Source organism: Myodes glareolus, chromosome 17, assembly GCF_982192425.1.
Source record: "Myodes glareolus chromosome 17, mMyoGla1.1, whole genome shotgun sequence".
NCBI classification, from domain to species: Eukaryota; Metazoa; Chordata; class Mammalia; order Rodentia; family Cricetidae; genus Myodes; species Myodes glareolus.
Genome location: NC_142042.1, coordinates 48,970,632 through 48,996,931, shown reverse-complemented (window position 1 = coordinate 48,996,931; position 26,300 = coordinate 48,970,632). Strand labels below are relative to the sequence as shown.

General features: G+C 49.7%; 2 protein-coding genes, 1 long non-coding RNA gene and 1 pseudogene across 11 annotated transcripts; 2 read left to right on the top strand and 2 right to left on the bottom strand.

The window, feature by feature from the left end:
* The first annotated feature begins 492 nt into the window (after nt 1-492).
* On the top strand, nt 493-14,798 carry Eps8l3 (EPS8 signaling adaptor L3). Of its 9 annotated transcripts, XM_048443450.3 has the most exons (20): nt 498-657; nt 1,713-1,826; nt 2,806-2,860; nt 2,999-3,063; nt 4,547-4,705; nt 4,972-5,121; nt 5,247-5,302; nt 5,695-5,924; nt 6,014-6,132; nt 6,340-6,460; nt 6,542-6,603; nt 6,796-6,870; nt 7,197-7,345; nt 12,075-12,156; nt 12,370-12,404; nt 12,890-13,073; nt 13,236-13,364; nt 13,646-13,719; nt 14,162-14,294; nt 14,496-14,798. In XM_048443450.3, exons 2-20 carry the CDS (start codon nt 1,815-1,817, stop codon nt 14,505-14,507), a joined length of 1,902 nt encoding a protein of 633 aa, XP_048299407.3. In that variant the 5' UTR covers nt 498-657; nt 1,713-1,814; the 3' UTR covers nt 14,508-14,798. The 9 variants fall into 9 exon arrangements, with proteins under 9 accessions (XP_085533967.2, XP_085533966.2, XP_085533970.2 ...); XM_085677840.2 differs by having other exon boundaries at nt 495-657; nt 1,717-1,826; nt 6,340-6,603; XM_085677846.2 differs by lacking the exon at nt 14,496-14,798 and having other exon boundaries at nt 497-657; nt 14,162-14,306.
* Nucleotides 14,799-16,742: 1,944 nt separating this feature from the next.
* Nucleotides 16,743-19,718, top strand: Gstm3 (glutathione S-transferase mu 3). Its single transcript, XM_048443472.3, has 8 exons — nt 16,743-16,902; nt 17,255-17,330; nt 17,626-17,690; nt 18,250-18,331; nt 18,415-18,515; nt 19,007-19,102; nt 19,192-19,302; nt 19,526-19,718. The coding sequence occupies exons 1-8, from the start codon at nt 16,855-16,857 to the stop codon at nt 19,622-19,624; spliced, it is 678 nt and encodes a 225-aa protein (XP_048299429.1). The 5' UTR covers nt 16,743-16,854; the 3' UTR covers nt 19,625-19,718.
* On the bottom strand, nt 17,402-22,594 carry LOC148119386 (uncharacterized). The gene is made up of 2 exons (XR_015735339.1): nt 22,269-22,594; nt 17,402-18,616 (listed from the first exon to the last, which is right to left on the bottom strand). It is a non-coding gene; the product is annotated as an uncharacterized LOC148119386 (long non-coding RNA).
* A 2,683-nt stretch (nt 22,595-25,277) lies between these two features.
* Nucleotides 25,278-25,742, bottom strand: LOC125406422 (ubiquitin-ribosomal protein eS31 fusion protein pseudogene; annotated as a pseudogene).
* Between the last annotated feature and the right edge of the window lie 558 nt (nt 25,743-26,300).

The following is a 26,300-nucleotide window of genomic DNA, read 5'->3' as shown; positions in this document are numbered from 1 at the left end:
GACAGACATGACCAGGATGAGCCCTGAAAGAAGCCTCAGCCCTGTGTGTCATGCCCAAGTGGCCTGGGCCCCACCCTGTCTTCTCTGCCAGGCAATGTCCTATTCACAGGCACGACCTGGGTACATACGATCACATGCCCGTGGGGTGCAGTACGTCAACACAGAACACACATGCCAATCCAGAGTTTTTCTTGAGCCTCTGGTCCATCTGAGGCCTTCCCCTCACACAGAAAAAGGACTCATGAGAACTTTTGTTTGTGACCCCAGTGCCCGATACTAACCCAGGGCCCCAGAGGAGGTATGGGAAAAGTGGGGAGATGAGGGACCACACCCAAGGCCAGAGGTCAACAAGGAGGAAGCTTGGGAAGCAGGGGTCTCCGGTCAAGCTCTGACACCTGTCACCACTGACACTTCCTCGGGTCCACTTCAGTGCTGGGTGGTTGGCGGCCTGAGAGGCCTCCCCACCCTCCAGAGTCCAAAGACCACAGGTGTGGCTTCTTCAAAGCCCGCTTCCTCACAGGCCACCTGATCGTCAGTAGGTCTCTGCCTGAGGCAGCTGGCAGAGAGGCCAAACAGTTCTCCCTCCAACGGCACTGGACCACTGGCTCAACCATCGGCCTCCCGGGGGACCAGACATCCGGCTACACTGGTACTCAGGTAAGAGCCAATTACCAGGGGATAACAAGGATGGGAGAGCTTGGGGCCAACGTGGGCACACCTGTGGTTTCCCAGGGTTGGGGTATCTCGCAGCCTCATCTCAGGTTTAGGAGCAAAGACTAGCCCCAGGAACTTCGTCGCTGGCTGGAGACCAGAAAGAGCAAGAGGCTCCCGAAGGCTTCCCCCGGGGTCAGCCATGTACATCCCCCTACCTTGTTTTATCCACCTATACAAGGGAAAGCAAAGGCCGCTAAAAGGGGCCAGGCAGGGCAAACAGCACCTCAGCCCTGCAGTGCAGGGTCTTTAGCAGTAGCTGTTGAACCACCTCTGTCAGCCCACAGGAACCCTTGGTGACTTAGAAGAACCATAATGTGTGAAAGAGCGGGCAGGGCTGAGCAGAGCAGGGCTCTTTGTTCTTTCATTTAGAAGCAGGAATTGAATGCCACAGGCCAGGGAGGTGAAGGGGCAGAGGGAAGGGTCAGGCTTCCAGCCCTTGCTCTGATCTAGGAAAGGGGTTCTCTCCAGCCCCAGTGTGTGGGGGGGATATGGAGACCAGCCGCCTCCTCTGTTCCCACGACGCCCGCTGGCGAATCGTTTTTTCCATCTGTGAGTCACCGTAACAGATCCCCGTCATTTTCATAACAGTCCAATAAACAGGTATGGGCACTTCCGTACACTTTGGCCAGGATATGCAACTGACATGCACCAAGCAGGCAGATGCTTGGGGGGGATTCACAAAATCACTACAAATTCGTACAAACAACGCATTCCCTTCACTCCTGCATACACCCGACACATACAGATCCATGGCATTTAACTCCACTCCATTTCAAAAGATGTTTCTGCGCCCCCTCTATGGTCCACCACCTAGTGACAGGGACACATTTGTAAGGCAGACACCACTTCCCTATTCAACAGCTCCTAGCCTGCTGTTCTTTTTGAACATGAGAGTCCTCCTCTGAGAAGTGAGAGTAATGGCTCTGGCTCTGGTGTTGTTTTTTGATTGTTGGTCTTTTTTAATTTTAATTAATTTATTTATTTATTGGTTTTTCAAGACAGGGTTTTTCTGTAGCTTTGGAGCCTGTCCTGGAACTAGCTCTTGTCGAACAGGCTGGCCTCGAACTCACAGAGATCCGCCTGCCTCTGCCTCCCGAGTGATGGGATTAAAGGTGTGTGCCACTACCACCCAGCTTCTGGCATTGTTTTGAGTACTAGCTGGGTCACTGAAGGCAAAATCCTTGGAGTGGTGCTCACCATTTGGTGTTGTGTAGGTACGGTGGATGGATAGTGGCGGAGACTAGGTGAGGTAGGGTCCCGAGGGGCTTGGCAGCAGGCTCAGAGTGTCGCAGGACTACCGTGACCACTCCTGCTGTTAGAGAGGAATGGGCAGTGTTGAAAACAACATTTGGGAACGCTCTGGGCAGGGGGTGGTTAAAGAAGGTTTTAGCAGTCAGTTGACTGTGAGCTGGATTTACAGAGTTGGAGAGGGTGTACTTGGGGGAGAATTTGGAACACCAGAGGGAAAAGAGGGAGGAGTGGTGGTCAGGAACCAGAAGAGTGTAGGTCCCGGCAAGTTTCACACAGCACCCCCTCCCATATATGTCTGCCTGTCTGTCTTCTAGCTATCTCTGTATCTGAGAGGTGGCAGGGAGGGAGGGAGGGAGGGAGGGAGGGAGGGAGGGAGAGAGAGAGAGAGAGAGAGAGAGACTCACACTTAAATACATTCTTCCTGGCATGGTCATTAGTGGGATGTTCCTCCCTGTTTGCAGAATTAAAGCAGGCCTGGTCAAGCGGCTTGCTATGGCAGGGAGAGCAAGTGAGCCCTCTGCCCTCCCCACAGAAGCGATTCATTCATGGCATCTTTCACATCTGGTCCTGGAGTAAGATCCGAACCCAGATTCAAATCATGGGAGGCCATTCATGTCGTGTCCCCCTGACCTAGACATTGTCTCCCCTGGTTCATGACCTCCAAGCCTAACAAGACAGGCTTCTTGGGCAGGGTATTAGATGCAGAAGATTCTGAGTAGCTCCCCTGGAGCTAAGGGCTTCGGATCGGATCACAGGGTCCCCAGGTCAGAGCAGCAGCCCCTGGGCCTTATATTTCTGTTCCTTTGTCCAGCGGCTGTCCCTGGTTCGTTGTGATTCTAGGAAGCTGCCCTCATCAGTGTCAACATGTCACGGCCCAGCAGCAGAGCCATCTACTGTAAGCTTTCCGCCTCGCCTACCCTACTCAGCTCCCCTCTGGGCCAAGCTCCCCAAACCCCGTCTTCTCCGCCGCCCCGGCAATTGTCCAAACCTAACCTCGCTTCTGCTGCCCCTGTCCTTGACTCTGTACCCACAGTGCACCGGAAGGAGTATTCCCAGAGCGTGGCCTCAGAACCTACCCTCCTACAGCACAGGGTGGAGGTGAGTACCCCTGGGCCCCAGGCAGTTTCTGAGTAAAGCTACGAGTCCCGGTGTGTCTTGCCTTGCCAGAACATAGATACACCTGACCCTGGTGCGACGGATCAACCTGACCGAACTCTGTGCAGTCAGACTCAGAAAGCCTGAGGCCTGAACACCTGCCAAGTTCAGGGGAGTAGAGAGCGGGCCGAGGGTGAGGAGAGCAGGCCCGGCTGGAGGTGGTGGGAGTGGATATTGGGTTCCTAGACAGAAGTGACAGAGGAAATAGTCAAGACCCATAGAAAGCCATCCTACCAACCCTTTCGTTTTCCAACCCACCTCCTGTACTTCGTTCAGGATTGCATATGGCTGTGGGGAAGAAGGTGTGAGGCAGCTGTAAGGGACAGTGTCGCAGAGGGGGAGAGTTGTACTCCCGGGCCAGGCTGAGCCACCGGAATGGAGTCTCTGGCCCCACCCAAATGGATAGCTGGCACTCTGAGATCTGGTCATTTGAATTGGCTTTTAAACTTCAAGGATGTGGTCAGAGAGCTTGCTCAACTAGGGACATGGAAGTGGCACGGGAGAGGGCACAGAACTCACCCCCACCCTGGTAGCCTCAGGTACTAAGACAAGTAGGACACCTAGAGTGCAGTAGAGAAGGGGCTCCCCAGTCATTGTTCAGCGTCTCTGGAGAGTTGAGGCTGGGAACCGGCTTCACTGAGACCCATCAGGCAAGAGCAAGAGGAGGTGCAGTCAAGGCGACTGGCCAGTAGGCTCTGTTGAGGTCCTGGCGGTGTGAATGCAGTGAGAGGGGGCCACACCCAGGCAGGAGGGAGGATCGAGGGTCCAGGGGCAGGAGGTAGACGGCTTCTCTCCAGCAGAAGACTGGAGAAAGTGGTGGATGACTCAGGAAGGCAACATGTGGCTGAGGGAGGCGAGGGATGCCTAGAGGAAGGTCACCCAGGGAAAAGCTGCCAAACAATGGGACCAGCAGAAGGCAAGGTCCTGGGAGCCAGCAATGGCTAGAGCTCTCTCTGTGCAAGACTCAGAAAGAGGATCTTCCTGAGAGTCCCCAGGCACTGGGTTGGCACAGTTGGAAAGACATCTGGGTGTGGGCAAGAGTATGGAAAAAGGCTTGTGAGGTCAGCAAGCAGGGCGGGGGGCAACCTGAAGACAATAGTTCCTCAAGGCAGCGAAGGGAACCAGAAAGGTCCTGTAGCCCACACGAATGACTGTTGGATGATTGGGACTCATGCCCCTGACCACCCAGTCACCTTAATGATGTTTCCTTTGGAGTCCCAGAAGCCCTTAGCCCTAGACCTAGTTCTAGACTAGCCTCGTCAAGAAGACAACCTCTTTAGGCTCTTGCTTTATTGAAAAGAATGACCTCCCCACAGGGGGAGCCAAGGACACACCTTCCTCCTCCCCTTCCTTTTCCCTGCCTGCTGCCATCTGGGATCCTCTCTCCAAACCTTCTCCCAACGCCAGTCTCTTCCTGTCCCCTTAGCATCTGATGACATGTAAGCTGGGGACACAGAGAATCCGGGAACCGAAGGATGCCCTACAGAAGCTTCAGGAGATGGACGCGCAGGGGCGAGTGTGGAGCCAAGATCTGCTCCTGCAGGTCAGAGATGGCTGGCTCCAGCTGCTGGACATTGAGACTAAGGTCAGCCTTCTCGACAAACCCAGCTGTGGGCCCTGGCTAACCCAGGATGCTAAAGAGCAACATCCGAGCTCTCCACCTGCCCCTCAGTGCCTCTCCATGTTCAATACACATCCCAAACCAGGGAGAAGCAGGACAAAGTCTGGGGATAAGAGGCATAAGAATCGGGGTAGAGACTCTACCCAGCCCACCAGAGAACAGGGATGGCCTTTTTACAGTCTCGGGGTGCTCCATGACCTCCCCACATTTGGCCTTTCCACCTGCTTTAGGAGAACCTGGATTCTTACCGCCTGGACAACATCAAGGCCATGGATGTAGCGCTCAACACCTGCTCCTACAACTCCATCCTATCAGTCACCGTGCAGGAGTCTGGCCTGCCGGGTACCAGCACTTTGCTCTTCCAATGCCAGGAAGTAGGGGTGAGTGACTGGGTAGAATGGTCAAGGGTGGAGTTTAGTGACCATCACACACACACACACACACACACACACACACACACACACACACGCACATTCACACACATAATAACTGCTGCTTCCTCCAGGCAGAGCAACTGAGGACAAGCCTGCAGAAGGCCCTGGAGGAAGAACTAGAAGAAAGGTAGGCTGCTTCTGCCCAGCAACATACAGGGCCTCCTAACTCAGACCTGAGGGTCATATCCTGGCTACATATGTGGAAAACTCATGATCCTGGGACCTAACAAACACATACCAAGGACTATAAAGGCTTAGTTCAATGAAGGGTGTTGGGATTGGGAATGTATTGAGTGCATTGGATACTGTGTCCAGAAGCTGTTATAGAACCCAGGGAGGCCCAGGAACCAGGCAGGTGAAGGATGGTGGAGTGGGAAGGCTCAAGTAGAGACTAAGGAACAGGAGTGGGGTTCCTAGAGAGAGATGGTGGTGCCCATGGGTCCTGGGGCAGAAGTGTGGGCTTAGCTATCCTTCTCAAGAACTTTATCAAAGTTGTATCTTTTCCCATGCCCCCAACAGACCTCGATATGGAGTCCTTCATCCAGGTCAGGACAGATGGAAGGGGTATTCTCCGGAAAGGTCGTTCCCTATACAACAGGCACCCCCTCTGGAGCAGAGGTACTCTCCAGAACGGAGGTCCCCTCCAGAGCAGAGGTACTCTCCAGAACGGAGGTCCCTTCCAGAGCAAAGGTTTCCTCCAGAGCAGAGGTTTCCTCCAGAACAGCCACACCACATGACCCCAGAACGAAGTAAGTTTGTGTCTGAAAGCGAGTGGAGGAAAAGGTTTGGATCAAGTCAAAGAAGTTCTAGGGTCATGGTCCCTCCCCATCCATTGCAGGCATCCCACCATCCCCAAGGTCCCTGGCACTCTACCCAGGTGCCCGAGAACCAAGTGACTTCACTCTGCCTCCTCCCCCAAGGCGTGCTCCATCTCCTGAGGACCTGGAGATGGATGAGGTAACTGAAGGTGGTTGGAGGCTTGCTGGCGCTTCCTGGGCTTGGGAGAAGGGAGGACCAATTCTCAGGAACCCAGATGCACAGGATAGACAGGGCAGGAATGGGATTGAGGCTGGGAGTTTTGGTGGGATGACAGCAGGGCTAGGGCGGGGAGTTTCTGGGTTTTCATGACTGTCCACTCAAGGCCATGTGTTGTTGGGGGTCCAGGAGGTGCTGAACCATCTCCTGAGTGACATTGAGCTGTTCACTGGGAAGCTGAAGGAGGCCAAGGCAAAGGACAGTCGCAAGAAGAGAAAACTTGGAAGGAAAAAGAAGAAGGCTCAAAACAGTAAGCACTTCATGCCAAGGGAGAGGAGCAGGGGTGTCTTGGCAGGACGTGGAAACCTTACCTTTATTCCTTCTCCCACAGAGATAACAACAGCACAGTACATTGACTGTTTCCAAAAGATCAAGTTCAGCTTCAACCTCCTGGTTAGTGGCTCTGACCAGTTCTGGGCCTTTCTCCCCTAACTCCTCTCTCTCTGATGTGAGCCACCTAAACCTTTCCCGGCTCCAGCTTCTCCTTCTCGGGGGACTTTTGAAGGGTGCAACATACTTATGGGGTGCTAGGGTTCTGGTGAAGGGAAATGCCGGATGGAAACCAACATTGAGCTGTGTCTTCAGGGGAAGCTGGCCTTAAGGCTGCAGGAAACAAGTGCTCCTGAGTTCGTGAACCTCCTCTTCCAAACCCTGAAATTCGTGAGTGGAGTGCAGATGGGGTGGCAAAGGGGACAAGGTAAAGCCAAGGAGGAGCAGAGGAAAGAACACAGCAGGGGCAGAGGGAACTGTGGGAGCTGCCCTTTATTCAACATGCATCTTTATGCCAGGATACCACTCAAGACAAAACCCCCAGCAGACCTGAGGGGCTGGCAACAGAGTCAAGGACACCAGTATTTGAGGGGACAGGCAGGAAGTGGGGGACAGACAGGAAGCAGGGGGACAGGCAGTAAGCGAGGAGACAGAGCTGAGGGATCTCTGGACAATTCCTACTCCTTTCTGAACCCCTCTTTCCACTGCTCCTCCAGATCCTGGAACAGTGCCCTGAGGATGGCCTTACAGCTAAAGTGATCTCACCCCTCCTCACCCCCAAAGCCATAAACCTGCTACAGTCCTGTCTAAGCCCACCCGAGAATGCTCTCTGGAAGTCGCTAGGCACCGCCTGGACCACCAGCCAGTAAGTGAAGACAACGGGTGTGGAGGAACCAAAGCAGGGCAGGACGTGCGGCCTGGTGGTACGCTATCATAAACCAGAGACATATCAAGAATGTGGGGGACTCTACACGGAGTTCCCAACTTTTTACTAAACACTGCCTTTACCCAGTGAAGAAACACATTACTTCAGAGGGGGAAAAATGCAAACCTTCTACTAAAATGTATGTTCATTTTCACCAGGGACAAAGTGAAAACTTGATCTTAGTCCAGCTCAGAATTTAAGAATGTCTGACAAAAGAGATGTCACAGATGTGACATCCAAAAGTTGACCCAGCAAGCAAAGATGCTGTAGCTGAAGGGGTGGACATAGGGCCAGTTAGAGAACCTGGGGATTGGGAAGGAAACTCACTTGGAAACCTGGACAACATGTCACAGGAGTAGTCTACAGAGGCCACACATCTGGGTCCCCAGCTGTGAGACCCCAATTATGGGAAAGATCAGTCTCAGAGTGTCAGGTAGCCACAATGAGAGGCCTGTGAGAGATCCACTGGGAGCCCCTGACCTTGCTTCCTCGAGTGTGGTTGGTAGCAGAAGAAATTGTTGCTCTAAGGTAGAAGGAAAAGTAGGAAGAAGGCAAAAGGGAATTACAGAACTGCTGGGTGTGGTGACTCACGCCTTTAAGCCCAGCACTTGGGAAGCTGGAGGCAGAGGCAGGTGGACCTCTGTGAGTTTAAGGCTAATCTGGTATACAAACTGAGTTCCAGGACAGCTAGGGCAACACTGAAAAACCCTGTCCAGAAAGAAGAGAGAGAGAGAGAGAGAGAGATCTAAAAAGAGAACACAAAGAGCAGAGGTAATCAAAATAAGAAGAAAATACCAAGAGCCCAGAGCCATCAGCAGGGAGACAAGTCATTTGAGAGTCTGGGGCTTGGGCAGGAAACTCCCACACATTTGCCTAAAGAGCAGTTCTTTTCAATTCAGGCCCATGTGAAGTTTTCTCCAGTTTGCTTAGTTTCAGTACTTATTTTGATGGTAGAATATACATAACACGATAATGTACAGATTTCAGTATATAATTCAGTAGCATTAAGTATATATTGATACTGTGCCCCGGCACCACTCTCTAGCTCTAGAACTTCCTCACCCCAATCTGGTAAAGACTAATTCACCGTCTCCCCCTGGCTACCCTTGCTCTATGTTCATATCAGTTTGCCTATTCTGGGCACTTCACATAAGTGAAGTAAGACATGGTTCATCCTTTTGTGGCCAGCTGATTTTATCAGTATGTCCTCAAAATTCATCCGTGTTGTTGCATGTGTCAGAATTTCCTCCCTTTTGTGGTGGACTAACATTCCCTCGTATGGACAAGTCGTATTTTGTTGATCCTTTATTCATCAATGGACATTTGGATCGCTGAAGCCCAAAGGATCTGTTTTATGTGGTTTGTCTAGCCACTCAGAGGAAGGGATTTATAAAGTCTGGACCTCTTATAATGCCTTAGACACTGGATGCTGTAGCTGCACTGGGCTCACTCACCCACGGGGACAGCTTTGATGTGCAGTGCTAGCAGGAGAGGAGAGCAGGGTCTGTGGTGGACCAAGACAAGGCCTCCAATGCTTTCGTTCTGGCCCTTTAACGTGGAATGTCCATGCTATGTTGTAGTAGGACTTTCTCATCAGGCCTGCCAGCCCACAAGTAGTGACACGGAGACTTATTAATAATTATGAAAGCTTGGCCCTAGCTTAGGCTTGTCCTCAACTAGCTCTTGTAACTTATATGAACCCATTTATATGAATCTATGTTCTGCCACGGGGCGTTACCTCGTCTCCATACTGCCCATCCTGCTTCCTCTGTGTCGAGCTGATGACTATGTGCCTAGATTTCTTCTACTCTTCCTCTCTCTCCCTGGAAATTCCGCCTATCCTCTCCTGCCTAGCTATTGGCCATTCATCTTTTTATTGTACCAATTGCAGTAACACATCTTCACACAGTGTAGAAATATTCCACAACATTAGGCATGTCGTTTTATGCTTCTAAACCCAGTATTACTCAGAAAATTTGAGGAATAGTCTGTAACGTGCCTGCTGCACACGTCTGAGGACCTGAGTTTGAATTCCCAGCTCTCATATAAAGGCCAGGCATGGCAGCATGCCTGTAACCCCAGTGTGAGAGTCAGGGTAGACAAAGGAGGGTCCTGGAGTGACAGCCAATCTAGCTGAAGAGAAGCACACCAGGTTAAATTGGAGACTGTGTCCTAAAAAGTTAGGTGGAGATGGCATCAACCTCTGTCCTCCATATGCACAAGCACACACATGTGCACACCCCAAACCAAGATGAGGATGTAGGATATACCACACACATGCATACACACACGCAAGCATGCAGGCATGCATGCACGCACGCACATTTGCAACATGGAAGACTGGGTCGGCAGATATAATTTTAGCAATATCCATGAAGAAGCAGAACAATCCCAGTATTAATAAAATGGCACAGATTTGATGAATAATCCATCAAGTCAGATATGCCCTAAAAAATCCCTAATTTCTCAAAATAACTAGAAGTGAATAGATTAACATGAAAGAAATACAGAAAATAAAAGACACATAAAAGTCCTTAAAAGAGCTGAATTTCCGTCCAATTACATTTTAGACAAAATGACCCAAAGTTTTAAGTAACACTAAACGGTCGGGTGACCCAGGAAGATGGGGAACAGTCTCTGGACTTGGAGAACAGATAATCAGGATCACCCCATCCCCACGGGTAGAGACCAAGCACAGAGCCTTGCGCATGTTAGGCAAGCACTCCCCCACTCAGCTGGAAAACACATCTCCAGCCTGATAATCAGAACTTTCAGTGCACCGGTTTCAGTCCAGTAGGGGGCAGAGGCTGCAGCCAGAGGTAAGGAAGCATAGCATAGGGAGGGCATGAACGCACATTCCCAGGAGGCTTGGTAAAGAGACAGTCAGGACCATAGCTTAAAGGAAGTTGTAACCTGGTCAGCAGAAGACCCGAGCATGTTTCTAGGGCACAGAGAAAACACCACTGATGAAGAATTTCCTCTTCCTGAATAAGAATTGTCATTAGTATTAGCTCCTGCCTATGCTGCAGCCATAGTGATAGGAAGACAGCCCCGCCCCCAGCCAGGAAGTGCAGCACAGTAAGAAACAGAACGAGTGAGAGAGGCTGTACTAACTTTGAAGGGTTTTTTTTCTTGCTGTCCCAGTGAGGCAAGGAGAGGAACTTCGAGGGGCGAGGGAGCATTCAGGGGCAGATAAACCTGGAGTCTAGAAATGGCGTGGTCCTGGGCTGTGGGCAAGGGGGAGGTGAGAGGCATGTAGGAGCCCATCCTGGCATCAGGCAGAGCAGCCCCACTGCGATGTGTCTCCCTTGATGGAAGTTCTTCATGCTGCTTAGCCAGAAGGACAGAGAGCTGCGGTGGGGACACGGCGAACAGGTTAGAAAAATACTGAACGGGCCAGGCGTGGGGCACAGACCTGTAATCTCAGCTACCCGAGAAGCTGAGGCAGGAGGACTGCAAGTTCAGGGTCAGCAAGAGCTAGCTACACAGTGAGTTCTGGGCTTGCACAACTCAGTGAACACTGCCTCAAAAATAGAAGTGTTTTAGAGGGGGTGGGATGGAGACAGTGGCAGCGTGCACAGGGCCTGCACAGGTCTGGGCCAGATGGGGTCCCAGTGCTGAGAGGGGAAGTGTACATGAGCCTCCATCTGTGACCTAACTGTTCACAAATGAAAAATTGTTTTTTTCTCTAATGGAGTCTCATTGGGTGTACAAACTACTCTAAAAGCCAGGCCCTAGGCCAAGTATTGGTAACACAAAATGAAATCAAAGGCATTTTTTGAAGGTTCTTTGTCACATAATGCTTTGTAGGGGCTCTTCTCCTTCTCCTTCCTTCTCCTTCTCCTTCCTTCTCCTTCTCCTTCTTCTTCTCCTTCTTCTTCTCCTCCTCTTCTTCTTCCTTCTCTTCCTCCTCTTCTTCCTCCTCCTTCTCCTTTCTCCTCCTCCTTCTTTTCTCTTCTCCTCCTCCTCTTCTCTTACCTTGCAGGTGTTATGCCCAGTTTTGTGTTTTTATGGGTTGTCTCTATGTGTGCACATGGGTGTCACTACATCTATATGTGCTTCCGGAGCCTTTTCTTTGGCTCTTTTTCTTCCATTTGCTTGTTTATCTCCTACTCTGGTTTATTTGTTTTATCTCATTTTATTTCATTTTTTAGATGCTTGTTTGTATTCCAGTGAGAGAGAAAAAGAAAGGGTGTGGATTTGGTTGCTTGGGGAGTAGGGAAGGATCTAGGAGGGGTTGGGGGAGAAGAAATCATAATCAGAATGCATTTTATGAAAAAAATCTATTTTAAATATAAATAAATAAAAGGGGGTAGGGTTGCTCTTTAAAGTCCCCAAAGGGGTCTTCCAGCCCCAATACTCTAGATTATACCACTTTAATTCTAAACTTTAATGAGGGTGACTGAGTGTCCCCTGTGTCCCTAGGGAGGTGACACAGCTATACCTTTGGGACCAAGGTGAAGCTGCCCCCAGATACTTAACACTGTTAATCTTGTTCTTGCTTAGCCATTTGCTCCTTTGTGGGTTCTCTGTAACCTGTCATAAGCATACATTCACCATGTCCCCATTAGCCACAGATCCCTGAGGCTAGGCCTTCTCATCTACCCCCTCCCCACATCCCACAGCCTGGCACACAGTGGTCCTAGACCCAGCTTTGTTCTCCCCTCAGGGCTGACTGGACAGGAGATGAACCATCACCCTACCGACCCACATTCTCTGACGGCTGGGAGATTCCAGAGCCCTACTTCATGGTAAGGGTCGCTTAGCACGGAGACCTACACAAAGCTCTTCCAGTCCAGATCAAAACCACACAACAACTAAGGGGTGGGTGGTATGGGCACCTGATGGGGAGACAGACAATGGACAAGAGGCAGGAGTTGCAGGCCTGTGATGGTTGGGCAGCCCTAATCACCAATGTACTGGGTACCTCCTGTTCTAACCCACTCTGGTTTTGTTTCTTATAGGAACCCCTAAGAAACCAGAACTCTATTTCCTTCCGGTATGTCACAGGTTTAGTGGATGCTCACAGTCACAAGGAGGGAGGTAGAGAGCAGAGCCTTCATACCCGTGGATCATTACATACCAGAGACCATTTGTACTTAACTCTTAGTTGGATACGGACATGTGCGATGATGTCTCTCTTCTACCTTGGGTGAAAAAGCAGTTTCTTACCACCTAGTCTCTGAATTCTTCTTGTAGCCTCTGAGTCCCCGAAGCTCAGGTATAAAGTGCTCAGAGCAGAATCAAGATCCAGAACACCCCACTTCTAGAAATGTTCTCAGAGATAAATGACATTTCAGAGCCCTCCCTGACCCCTGTCGGCAAAACCTTGTACCTGAATCCCCACCTAACACTAGTGCCATCAAACCTCCCAAAGCCACCAACAGGCCGTAACTGGGAGCTATCTGGAGCTCAGGTGGCTGGGGCAGGGGCACAGTTCCCTTCTGTCCAGCCATCCTGACTCTGCCTCTCACCTCGACTCAGAGGGTCTAGGATGAGGAGCAGCCTACACTTCCCTCAGGATGAGCCATACAACCATAGCGAGGACTCAAACCTCCCACGCTCCAGTCCCATACCTGCCGACTCCATCCTGAAAATGCAAGTCCTGTATGAGTTTGAAGCAAGGAATCCACGCGAACTGACTGTGGCCGAGGGGGAGATTCTGGAGGTGAGGCCTATGCTTGAAGCCAGAAAAAGAGGTGGTTGGTGGGAGGTCAAGTTCGCCTGGAGTGGGCGGCTTCCAGAGGGAAAAGAAAAGTGGGAAAGACCAGGGAAGGACGAAGCCTTGGGGACAGAGGTTCTGGTGGCTGACGTGGGTGATTCTCGGTAGGTCCTGGACCAGAGCAAGCGTTGGTGGCTGGTGAAAAATGAAGCAGGACGGACCGGTTACATTCCCAGCAACATCCTGGAGCCCCTGCCTGCTGGAGGCCCTAGAGACCACAGACAACCATCCTTTAGGGTACCACTCAGCCTAGGAAGCCCTGAGTCCTGAAGGGAGGATGAGGTGGCAAACGGAGATGGTCATAGTTCAGTTTCATCGCTACCACTGCATGCTTCCTGGGTTCATGCAAGCTCATGGGAGGGTCTGAACAGAAATGAAGTCAGGGTCCCTGCCAAACCAGAGAACCAGGAAGTAAGATAAGCAGCTTGGTGGGTCTCAGTAGAAGACGGGTGCAATGTGGGAAGCTGGGCACGGCTGTGGGAGGGATGACCTCTGACTTCAAGGATCCTTGATTCTAGGCTCCAATGCTTCGTCTTAGCTCAAAGCCTGATGAAGTCACAGCCTGGCTACAAGCAGAGAACTTCTCCACCATGTGAGTGCCCAGCCTCATGGGGGCGGGGGGTGAGGGGAGAGCCTTGTAAAGGGCTCAAGTGAGAACCGCAGGCCCCTTAACACGCAGCCTAGCTTCCACTGTGCGTGATGATTCCATCTTAGGCTTTCTTGGCTCAGCGAAAGAGGACAGGAGAAGGCTGCCTGTCTGAGCCCAGGGTAGGGCACCACATGTCGTGAGAGCGCAAGAGTCAAGGGCAGTGAATTCTGGAAGAACCCGGCCTGTCACTTTCACCACCCCTCCCTTCCAGAACATGCTCTTCTAAAGTGCTGTGCTCTCAAACCTAGGAGTTCTGTGACTGACTTATTCCTGCACCTGCAGATACCTAATTCCTGTCACCCCCAACTTGCCTTCTCTACACAAATCCTGAGGCTGAGCATTCTTCCACCCCACCTCTGATGGATTCCACCGTTGTTATTTACAGCACCGTAAGGACCCTGGGGTCCCTGATGGGGAACCAGCTGCTCCACATGAGACCTGGGGAGCTGCAGATGCTGTGCCCACAGGAGGCGTCACGGATCCAGGCCCGGCTGGATGCTGTTAGAAGGATGCTGGGGGTGAGGCCCTGACTCCCGCCCAGAGGTTCTATATCCTCTCAGGCTGAGAAAGGGAGAACTGGGAACACTAGGTGTGGGATATTCCTCTGGGGACTCAGCTTCTCCACTCAGGTGTCTGGGAGCTCTAATCATATTGATGGTATGATCTCTGGGGATCCCTCACTTGGCGCCAGCTGCATCTGAATTATTTTCTTCCTTTAGATGAGTCATTAGATACCAGCTCAAATACCTCCAAGATCAAAGACCTCTCATATCCAAGACGGAGTATTTGGTACCCAGTTAGAGCCCTCAGAAGTCCTCTTTCAGTTTGTGGCAAACCACACATCCCAGATCACACAGCAAAGAAGATGAACAGGCCCAGACTTTGAGGCAAATGGTACCCTTGTTGGGTTGGAACTCTTCTCCGGTTACTATTTATTTTATCCCTATCCTGAGCTTGGCATACTTATTCCTAATCTCTTGTTCTTACTCCTTTCCAATAAAAAAGCATCTTTAAGCCTGTTATATGCCTCTCCCTTGCCGTTTGTTCTGGGCCTGATGGGAGCCAAGGGGAGGAAACAGGGAGCCAGGATACTGGGTATAAAACAACCACAACCCTACAACCTCGACTGGTCAGACTGAGCTAAAGAGAGAACTTACTGCAATCTGGAGCTGAGCATCAGCCTCCGGGGACTGTGGTCCATTCTCCTTCCTCCTCTCTAAACAAACTCCCAAATGAGGCAATGCTCTCCTCCTATGAACATGGCTCCCAGTCTAATCCAAAGCTCCTGGTACAGCTGAAGGCACGGCACTCCCGGCAGCAGAGAAGCTGCAGCTGGCAGCTGTGGGCTCTGCTCACGCTGAGTGGTGCATCCAGAGGAGCATGAAGAGGTGAGGTACCTACCACCAGCTCCTCCTGGGAACTTCAACTACTGTTTGTTAGGTGGGTCAATCATGAGCTTCCTCCCGCCTGTTTCTTTACTGGGACAACACAGGCATGTTACCTGGGAGCGGAAAGTCCTCAGGTCCACTGTGCAAACTCAGGCAAGTCGGTCCGTCCCCTGGACCTCTGTCCTCAGGTTAAGTGTGCGTTTAGGTTGTGTGTGGCATCTCTTGTCTTTCAGTGTAAGTAGTTTACTTCGGTCTCAAAATTCATGAAATGAACTCTTCTCCACAGAAGAGAAGCTATGCTTTCGTTGATATTCTCTGTGGGTAAGGTTCAATGTTCTTGTGGATTTAAGATCCCCTTGCAGGGTCTTAAGATGGTCCAGGAAATCTTTTTTGGCTGAATTTATCCAAGCCCGCAACATCATCCAGAGCAGAGTACCTTATTTTCAGATGGTCTCTATCAGTTCCCTCAACTTTCCCTGGCCTCATGAGATCATCTTTTGTAGTTAGGAACACAAACTAAGAAAGCAAAACTTTTTTCAAAAAAAAAAGGAAAAATGGAAGGAGATACTAACCCATTGGCCTTGGCTTCTAAGAGCTAAAATCCAGGGAAAACCTAGAGTGTTCCCCTGACTTCATATTAAAGACGATGGCGAGGTAAGAGGCTATACGACTAGCCGAGCACAGTGGAACCAGTAAAAGTATTAGATCATCCTCAATCTGAATCCTGGATCACCTGGGGAACTTGATTGGCTTACCCATCTTCTCGAGGCCTCCACTCCTTTTTCTAGAAAACAGGCAGAACACCGCCTGAACAAAGCCTGAATTGGACTATATTAACTACAAGGGAAACACCCAGACCATTGCCTGGCACGCTGTGAATTTAGTCTAGTGCTTCAGGTTAGTTTGTCAATGGCTTTTGTTTTCTTGTGGGGATTATAACGTCGCGTGTCTCTATACTAATTTCTTCTTTTTTAGTACAACATTTTTTTTTTTACAAAGTCTGAAGCTTGATTCAGCTAAACTATGGGGAAGTATGATTTCTCACCACCCAGGCTCGAGGAGTAAATGTTGGGAGCCCTGCATTGCTGTGCTGTGGAGGGTGAGCAGAACAACTCTGGACTCCCCCCTAAACCCCGCCTCCACAATAGCCCAGAAATCCTCTTGTCTGCCCAGAACTGACAAAGCCACTGTGTATCTTGGGTAGTGGATATTTCTACCCCCAAAGTACTTTAGGTATTGCTTTATATTCAAATCATTTCCTACCTCACAGTTTTATGTGTCTACGTGATTTATTAGTTCTTCTTGTTGTCGTGTTTTCCTTCTTAGCCCTTCACATGTCCCTCCAAAGGAGCCAAAGACAGCGGTCCCCTTGTGGTCAGAATTCCGACTCCCGCTGACCAACGCCAGCTCATTATGCGGCATGACTCTCACGCTCCCCGGGTAACTAGGGTCCAGGTAACTAGGGGTGTGGATGCATCAGCAGCCGGGGAGGAAGTTCGCACCACAAGCTTTCAGGCCCCGCAGCTGCGCGTGCGCGCCCGTGGCCCCGCGACCACGCGAAAGGCGGGTGGAGCACGGGGCGAGGAAGGAGGAGCCAGTCCGATCACATTGGCCCCGCCCACAGCGTCCAGTATAAAGTTGGGCGCCCACAAGCCTTCGTACGTCCTCGCAGGGGCTCAGATTTTCCAACATGTCGTCCAAGTCGTCTATGGTTCTGGGTTACTGGGATATCCGCGGGGTGAGTAGCTCCTCGCCAGCCCAGCTGCTGGGACAGAAATGCAGGCGGGGTCGGTGGGTTGCAGCCAGTCCGGAGGGGGCCTCCCAGCTGTGACCAGGGTCAGCTGAGCTGCCCTCCGAGGCCTACCTCCGGCCAGCCTGTGGGGTCCCCAGGCCCGTGGGGAGAGGAGGAGACAGAACATTTCGGGGCCAGAACGAAGGGGCTGCTTAACGACAACCTTCCCCCACGACACGATACAGGAACTTGGCAGCGTTGGGCTGGGGACGTTGACGGGCGGGGTTTGGGAGCGAGTGGGAACCGCGCAGGCGCGCTGACCTGGGTCCCTCTCCATCCCCCCCCCCCCCACCTTTAGCTGGCTCATGCCATCCGCATGCTCCTGGAGTATACTGATACCTGCTATGAGGAGAAACGGTACACGTGTGGGGAAGGTAACGTTTGTGGGTGCCGGTGGCCCCCTGCACTGGGCCAGAGTGACCCTCCAGTTGTCTTTCACCCAGGGAGGAACACTACACCGAGGTTGTATGGGTCCCCTGCTCCAGTCAACTGGGAACTGTGCCAAGAGAAGCTCAGTCATGGGATTCCCTCTTGCTGTCCAATCAAATCTTAATACGTAGGCTACAGAAACCCAAGCGTTAGGTTTGGGGGATTGGGAACTTGAGGTATCAGGACTGTCATTTCTCGGCTAGGCTGGTAAGGGAGTCGGGTTCCACTTTTCTCTTACAGCGCCTGACTATGATAGGAGCCAATGGCTGGACGTGAAATTCAAGCTAGATCTGGATTTTCCTAACGTAGGTGGCTTTGAAGGCCTTCTAGCTATGTCTTTTACTTCGTCTCTGGTTTGGGAGAATCTAGAATAGAGGCTCTTCACATGGAGAGAATGGATAGAATTCAAAGGCCATTAAACAGGGGGAGAGCAACATTTTAACTCCCACTAACGACTATCAAACACTAACATTTTTCTCTCTCAAAAAGACAGGCTATAAGAGACATTCGTTACTAACCTAGATATGTGGCTTTGTCACTGATAAAAATCTCCTCAATGTGTCCCAGTATCTTAAGTGTCATGGTTGTTAAATGCTCTCTAATGTATCCATAAACACACTACTCTTAGTTTTACTTTAAAATATAAAATATTTACAGTTTGTATATAAAAAGTATTCTGAGAAAGTCGACATGCCGTGCATACATTCACACTGACACACAGAATTAAGCGCGCTTGTCTAGAGTCAGGTGGGGATTTTCTTTCTCCTAGCTTCTGTTATCTCCTGTTTACTGCCTTGCAAGTCTCTGTTCCAGAAGAGTGGAAGAGGCAAGACCAAGGTTTACTATGTCCCGGTTTCCTTCCAGCTGCCCTACCTTGTGGATGGGAAGAACAAGATCACCCAGAGTAACGCCATCTTGCGGTACATCGCCCGCAAGCACAACATGTGTGAGTGGCCCAGCGCTGATGTGAGAGAGACGAGGTCCAGGGTGGGTAAGCCCCAGGGTGACTTATTGCTGTCTGACCTTCAGGTGGGGACACTGAAGAAGAGAAGATAAGAGTGGACATCATGGAGAACCAGATAATGGACTTCCGCATGCAGCTGGTTCGGCTCTGCTACAATTCCGACCACGTGAGTTGCGTTGCGGGGAATCAGCCGTGCTGGGTCTCAGGCAAACGTGCTAAGAATTGCTCTGCTCCCTTCTGTGGTTGCCATCTTTTCATCGACCCAACCTGTAAGGATTGGAAACAGATTTTATTTTTTGTTTGTTCTGTTGTGTAATTCCGGCATGAGTGTCTCTTCCTTTCCAAAGCCAGCTCCCCATCCTGCCTCCTCCAAGTGAAGGCAGTAAGAAGCTGCCTAGAGAAGGGCCTGCTGTGTCCATCACTGGGCCAGGCCCTGACTATAGCTGTCAGCTATTGTGTGTGTGTGTGTGTGTGTGTGTGTGTGTGTGTGAGAGAGAGAGAGAGAGAGAGAGAGAGAGAGAGAGAGAGACAAACAAGAGAACACAATGTGTGCAGAGTCCAAAGACAGCATTAATGTGGACCTGGTAACCAAATTCTGGTCACTCCCGTCGAACCATCGTATCAATCCAAGAACAGCATCGTTCTTTCCCCTCCTAGGAAAACCTGAAGCCTCAGTACTTGGAACAGCTCCCTGCACAGCTGAAGCAATTCTCACTCTTCCTGGGGAAGTTCTCATGGTTTGCAGGGGAAAAGGTAGGAAGGAGGCGCAGGAGAGGAGCCCGCCTGTCTCTGCAGGTCCTGGTTCATTCCTCATGCCTGACATCTCATTGTCCTCCTTCTAGCTCACCTTTGTGGACTTCCTCACCTATGATGTCCTGGACCAGAACCGGATGTTTGAGCCCAAGTGCCTGGATGAGTTCCCAAATCTGAAGGCTTTCATGTGCCGTTTTGAGGTGATTTCCGTGTCCCTTTCTCACAGAAAAAAGCACAGGCTCCCTACACCCTGCAGGCCCCATTGTACTTCTGCCTAAAGGAATCAGTAGACACCTCTAGGCTGCTAGGCAACAGCTGAAAGAGCTGGGTGGAAGGCAGGCAGCATGTGAATGCCACTGTATCCGTGTGGGTCTGCTGGGCGGGACTGGAGTCCTAATGAGGCCCGGTATGCTGTTCCTTCAGGCTTTGGAGAAAATTGCTGCGTTCCTGCAGTGTGACCGCTTCTTCAAGATTCCAATCAACAACAAAATGGCCAAGTGGGGCAACAAGTGCATATGCTGAGCCAGGGACACTGCTGCTGCTGCTGCTGCTCGCTTGGTTCCGTTCCATCCCGAGGGCCTGCTTCTGCTCTTTCTAATAAACAGCAGTTACATTAGCTGGTGTCTGGGTGGATTTCTTGTAGGGCTAAAGACCAAAGGAGGAGGAGTGAGGGGATGATAAGAATGACATTCCCTTACTTCCCAGCTGAGTTCAAGGGCAAGACATTTTCCCCAAGCCGAAGTGGACACTGGAAATTGAGGCTTTGCCCCGTGCCAGGCAGAAGCTGCTTTAAACAGACATGGAGCGCTTATGGAGCCACGAAGATAATCAAGTAAAACTGTGTGGTGCTGATAGACTCAACAGAACTGGAACTCACAAACGACCTACGTTGGGCACGGGAGAGCGTTTAATGTGATAAAGGTGGCGTTTTAAACTGCGGGCTTGTCAATAGAATTGGAACAGTTGGCTACTAATTAAAAATTAGCCCTAAACCTCATGCTAGGTGACGGACACAGCTGGTGAACCTGAAGACTGATACAGGCACCTGAGGAAATCATCCGTCCGTCTTAAATTCAAATCCTATCCCGTGGCCCAACCGTTCTTCCCCCTATGAGCGCCACTGAAAATGTGTGTACCCCAAGAGGTAAATTGTATCACATAAGAACAAGTAGATGCCACATAAATGCCCAGCAGTGCTAGGGAGTAACATACAGCGTAAAGGAGAATGAACGGTGGGTGTGGTGGCATTCACTCGTAATGCCGATGTTAGGGAGGCAGAGACAAGCAGAGTCCTGCCCAAAGTCTAGCCAAGTAATGGGTTCTTGACCAGGGAGAAAGAAAGATGGATAGCTTCCTGAGGTCCAGCTTCCACATGTGAGCATACATGTACAGTGGAGACACAGAAGGGACTATAGGAATCAACATGGAAAGATCCCCAAGGTACTTGAGTCCCCAAACTAGTTTACAAATAAGAAGTACAGCACATCTCTTTAATGATTTAAAAGCATCCATTTTCCCACAGACACATTTAAGTGAATGCCTAAGAGCATAGAGGGACGTGGCTACCAAAGTCAGTAAAAGAGTCTCCTGGGAAGAGAGATGTAATCGTGTGTAACACAACCATGGGACTTACACCCCGTGTTTCTGTCCTGTTACAGTTTGAACACCGAATGCCCTCCGAAAGCCAATGTTAAAGACTTGTCCTTCAGCTGGTTGGTGCTTCTGGGGGCAGTGGTGGAGGTGGAGACCCTTTAAGAAAAGGGGTCCGTGGGGAAAAGAGGGATTCTGGTTCCTTCTGTCTCTCCCAACCTGCCTTGCTTCCTTCCCGTCTCTTTCCCCTCCCAGCCTCTTGTCTCTTGTTTCCTGACTGCCACAGGTTAAGAGGCAGTCACATGCTCTCATCACGAGGAACTGTGCTACTGCAGATCCAAAGCAACAGGGCCAGACATTGCAGTTTCTGACATTCTGAGTCAGAATAAATCCTTCCCCCTATAAAGCCGATTTATCCTGGGTATTTGTCATAGTGGCAGAAAATTCACATGCAATTGGGGGGAAATCAGCCACTCAAGAGGAGGGCAATACACAAGAGACAAAAATTGGGGATGTAGAAACCATCTCAGGGTTTACTCACTGCAAGGCAGAAGGCAAGGAAATAGAAAAATTAGCCTTCCATCTTCTAGTATAAATTCTAAGGAGACATAAGAAAGCATACAACACAATTCATCTACAGAATTCCAGATATTCAGATTATGAATAAATCACATCTATTCTTTTTCTGGGCATTATATTGATGGTCATTTATGTGGTTCAAAATGCAGTGAGCACCTCCAAAGGAAGAGAGGTGGCTCTCCAGTCCCCGGTCAGTCTTGAACTCTTAATTCTTACACAGTCCAAGAAAATAATGCTGTACCAACGGCCCCCTTTTGGTTGGTTCTAGTGAAGATAGCCTATCATCTCAGAAAGACAGAGGGGTGCAAATACTGATAAACTAGTGATGAGTTTGTATGAGCCACCTCAATAGGTAAAAAGGCCTTATCAATGCATTCAGTTTGGTGGAGCAGTTCCCCGAAAGTATTAGGGAAGTTGGCTGGTTTTGTTGTTGAAGCTTTAGCATCTAGCTTAAAGCATTTCCCAATCAAATGGAAAACAGCTTATGCGATTAAAAGACAATTCATGGTAGAGCTGTTTCCTGTTGCAGTGGGCGGAGCAGGGACACTGATACCCTAGGTTTGGATCTGCCTGGAAAGCCAGCTTAAGAGGGCTTAGGAGAACACCTGGCCTCTATATGGAAATTACACATTCCTGTTTCTCCACTGCAGGACAGATCCTTAAATGACCATGCTGAGGAAGAATGACTGAGCTGGATGGCGAAGGAGAGGAGAAAGGGTTGGAATGTATGTAGTCAGTGCTTTTTTTTCTGATGGGCCGACAGCCCCCCCCCCCCCCGCCCCGTCACTTTGCTGCTGAACTCCCTGTGGAGCACAGGTTGGACTCTAGCTAACCGCAGCCTGGGTACCCACACGGACTCTTCCAGGCCCCCACCAATGGCAGCCTCCTGTGCACAGGTCTCTCTAATAAGTGAACTGCTACCCAAATTGTTCTGAGCATTAAGTCAGTATTTCTAGAACACTGGGAGATCAATATTATAAATATTATACAGACTTACAAATTCCATGAAGCACCATGTTGTCTGTCTGTCTGTCTGTCTGTCTGTCTGTCTGTCTGTGCTTCCGACGTAGCCGGTTGTCCTTCTCTTTCTCTGCAGCCCCGTTGTCTAGCCCAATGCCGTTCACCATCTCCTCCAAGCCTAGAACTGACACCTGCTGAGACCTGTGGAAACCACTGCTTCCCCTTGAGAAAGCTCCATGAGCCTCTCAATCCTAAATGTGGACTCGTCACACAATAGAAATTCTACGTATTTCCCAAGGAGTCACTTGAAGAGCCAGTGCCCAAGTTCCCACATTGGCCCATGCTCTGTGGAGCTCTCCCCGTTCTGCCTGAAGGCAGAACACAGAGTACCAGGACTGCTTGTTCCTAAAATAAATGCAAGTAATTCAGACAGAAATGCTTAGCGTTCGGACAGAAGTTCAACTTCGGGGAGGTCCATGAGGACAGACAAGCTCTGGGGCCTGGGAATAGGTTATTTGATACCATGGCCTGACCATAGGCCAAATGGAATGAAATACTTTTGAAAACAGACAAGGATGGGCTTATAATGTGCCTATGAGATTTTCAATGGGAATAATTATAGGTGACTTATTACATGAGACTTAAATCCGGAAGAAAAGATTAAATAGGTATGTGTATTTGACTCTTAAGTCGATATTGCTGTGTTATTAAAAGGAAGTATCTTCAATGAAATAGGACTAACACAAACAGGATAATGTTCATAGTGTTGCAAGTTTGAAATGAATTAGAATTATTAGATATATCTATATTTATTAAGGTATACTATTTCCAATTATATTACCAAATATTCTCTTTGGTTGTTTCAGATTAGGTCTCATATATAGCCAAGTCACCTCAAATTCATGGTGATTCTGCTGCCTCACCCTCTCCAGACTGCAGGTGTCTGGAAACCTGATATGCTTTTTAAAATGAGATTGAAATCGCCTCTGCTTCCTTCCTAAAGCACAGTTCACATGAGAGATCTATGGGGTATAGGTAACGAGAGACCCTAAGGCCTCCCAGGTGGATCATGCTTTAGGGGAGACTGTGGAACTATCTCACAATGTAACTTGTTTGTGAAAAGCCTGTTCTGTTTTGAAGTGTAATAATAGCAATCTGTGGCTCAGCTGGTAAAGTAATTGCATACAAGCATGAGGACCTGGGTTCAAATTCCCAGCACCCATGGAAACGCACCCCCACACACACAGCAGGACATTGTGGGGCATAGAGCCAGGTAAGTCCCTGGAACTTGCTGCCAGCCAGTCTAGACAGTATGTTTCAAGTTCAAAGAGATCCCCTCTCTCAAAAAATAAGGTGGAAAGCAATAGGGTGTCAGGCACCCATCCCCCACCAGACCCCAAGGTGGTATTTCTACTCTTAAGCTAGATTCTGTTTGGCTCCTCAGCCATGAAGAGAGTAGCCAGGAGTTACCACCAGGTCAGCTGGTGGGTATAAAAGACTGTTTCCAGAAAGCTAAAAAGAGCCTCAGACTTTTCAGAGCTTGGTGGGTTCTGAGCTTTCCAATTATATAGATCATTGGTGGAAAAGGTAACATTATCCATGAATGAGAGAGGAAAGGAAACTGGGTATTGGGTCCACCAGGGGTGCCTCTGTCCTAGGGAAACTCCTCCAGAAGGCCCCATAGCCAGAGCCATTCCGTATGTGTGAGGGGGGTAGAAGATTACACCCCCCAGGAGTGGCTCCTCCCTCTCCCTGGGCAAAGCTGACTACTAGAGCAGTCGCTGAATAGAGCAGAGGGAGCACACGGCAGGGGAAATAAAAGGTGAAAATGGACTTTTTTTTTGTTTTTATCTTGTTCCAGATCTTGATCATGCTTGCACCCCTCAGACAGATCCCACTGGCTCTGGGAGAATAATCTTTTCAACATGCGGTTGGATTCAGCGTGTATTTTGTTGAGGTCCTCCAGAGTCCCTTTCTGAAACTTTTCATCTACATCATCTTGTTCAGGCCGTGTGTAGGTAACCGCGGCTGTGTACATAGGTAGCCGCGGCTGCTGTGGGCTCACGTACAGAACACAATGTTTCCCAGCATTTGTCCCCTGCCCCCTTGTGAAATCTTCCCCTGAGGCTTGACAGGGGGCCGGGGTGGGGGGAAGTTTAATGCAGCTGTCCTGTCTACGGCTGACCACTCGTGGTTGCTTAGTCCTCAGTGCTTTGACTGTCCATCATCCATCTCTCCATTTGCCTCTACTCACTACACAAAGAAGCTTTTCTGACCAAGGTTAGGAGCAGCACAAATCTATGGGTATAAATATGAATATTTAGAAGACAGTCTGACAACATGATCATTTAGAAAACTCACATCAATAAATCTTCCTGCAGGGCCTGTCACTTCCCTAGCCATGTATTTTGACCATGTTTCTAGCACCTGGCATTGATTCCCTCCTGTGGAGCAGGCTCAGATCCGATAAGAGAGTGTTTGGTTACCCCACCAACAGTCTTGCCAACTATTGTATCCGTGCGCACATCTTCTCTGGCAGGTAGGTACCATAGCGTGCATGATCCAGATAAGACGGTTGTTGCCGTTTTCCCTCCGTCTGTCTTTATAGCGCCTTCCCTCTCTGTGATATCCAGCTACCCAGGGGAGTTTCTGCTCAGGTCAAGACTGCTTCCTCTGTGCACTAAAACCAACACCTGCGGTATTTGCAGCACAGGGTCTTACAGTCTCGTGAAGGTAAGCAACCAGGAGCAATGGCAGTAGTTTGTATTGTTTGGGGGTACCTGTAGGTCTCGCTATCAATAATTCATAGAGAAGTAATGTGGACTTCATTATATAACCCATTTCTTCTGGGACCTGCACTGTCCAATCATATGGGGTACTTCTGTTTAAACTTCATTTCTTAAAAAAAAAAAAATTAACTACCGTACAAACTAGCAGAATTTTAGAAGGCCTTTTTACAATACTTAGTTTTAGTTGCCCATCCTTGTGTTTCCATCCTATGTAAACATTTAGGGTTTTTTTTTAAAATTCCTGTCTTTTTATTTATTCATATACAACTATTGTCTTCTGGCTTACTGAAACAGTAAGTCAGACAGCACTTGCCACAGTAATGTCTGTCAAAGTGGCTAGCCATGAAAGCTCCAGCACCACATTCATCAGAAGGACACTCTTGATGAAGACAACTAATTTTGTCATTTTCATCCACTTTATAGTACTTCAGTACAGCCAACTTCACCTTCTTTCTCTTATGCTTATTCTTTTTGGGAGTGGTGTAAGACTTCTTCTTCCTTTTCTTAACACCCCCACGAAGTCTCAACACCAGATAAAGGTGGACTCTTTTTGGATGTTGTAGTCAGACAAAGTACGGCCATCTTCCAGCGGCTTGCCAGCGAAGATCAGCCTCTGTTGATCAGGAGGAATTCCATCCTTATCCTGGATCTTGGCCTTGACATTTTCTATAGTGTCTGAGGGTTCAACCTTTCCCCATAAGGGTCTTCATGAAAATCTGCATCCTGGCAGCGCTGCCACCACAGATGGCGGATCGGAAAGAAGCTTTAAGTTTGTTTAACGTGGCTTCTAGGGGGTTAGATCCAAGCCCTCATGTTTGTTTGTAAGACAACTATTTTACTGATGGAGATTTCTCCCCTGCACTGGTTACTTGTTGGGAGCCTTGTGGCCTAGTTTTGGACCAGTTTGGAGTTATGAGTGCTTGTTCAATGGGTCTCCAGATGAGGCAAAAGCCCAAGGGGAAAGTCCCACTCAGGGGGGACCAGTGGACGTCGGGACAGTGCAGAATACTGCTGGGATCACGCGGCCTGCACCCCCTCTTCTCTCTCATAACACTGATGAGTCTCTTGGCAGTTTCTAGTGCCATTTTGACAGTCATACATGGGAAAGATGTGCTCATTCCCAGAAACCCCGTGTTTTCTCACATATTTTCCCCTAAAATTCTTTGCAAGCTGAACCTTCTCAGGTTTCTTGTCTGGGGATGCCAGCTATCACTTCAGACCTGAGGAGCTGTTCTGATTCAGCGCTGACAGGACTGGGGGCAGATCGCCCCTATTTCTGT

Coding starts and splice junctions, on each gene's coding strand:
- Gstm3 (XM_048443472.3), top strand. CDS start 16,855: ATGTCGTCCAAGTCGTCTATGGTTCTGGGTTACTGGGATATCCGCGGG. Junction 17,331..17,625: donor ACGGTACACGTGTGGGGAAG/GTAACGTTTGTG, acceptor TTTCTCTTACAG/CGCCTGACTATGATAGGAGC. Junction 18,516..19,006: donor TCTGCTACAATTCCGACCAC/GTGAGTTGCGTT, acceptor TTCCCCTCCTAG/GAAAACCTGAAGCCTCAGTA.
- Eps8l3 (XM_085677840.2), top strand. Junction 2,861..2,998: donor CAGCAGCAGAGCCATCTACT/GTAAGCTTTCCG, acceptor CTGTACCCACAG/TGCACCGGAAGGAGTATTCC. Junction 7,346..12,074: donor ACCGCCTGGACCACCAGCCA/GTAAGTGAAGAC, acceptor TTCTCCCCTCAG/GGCTGACTGGACAGGAGATG.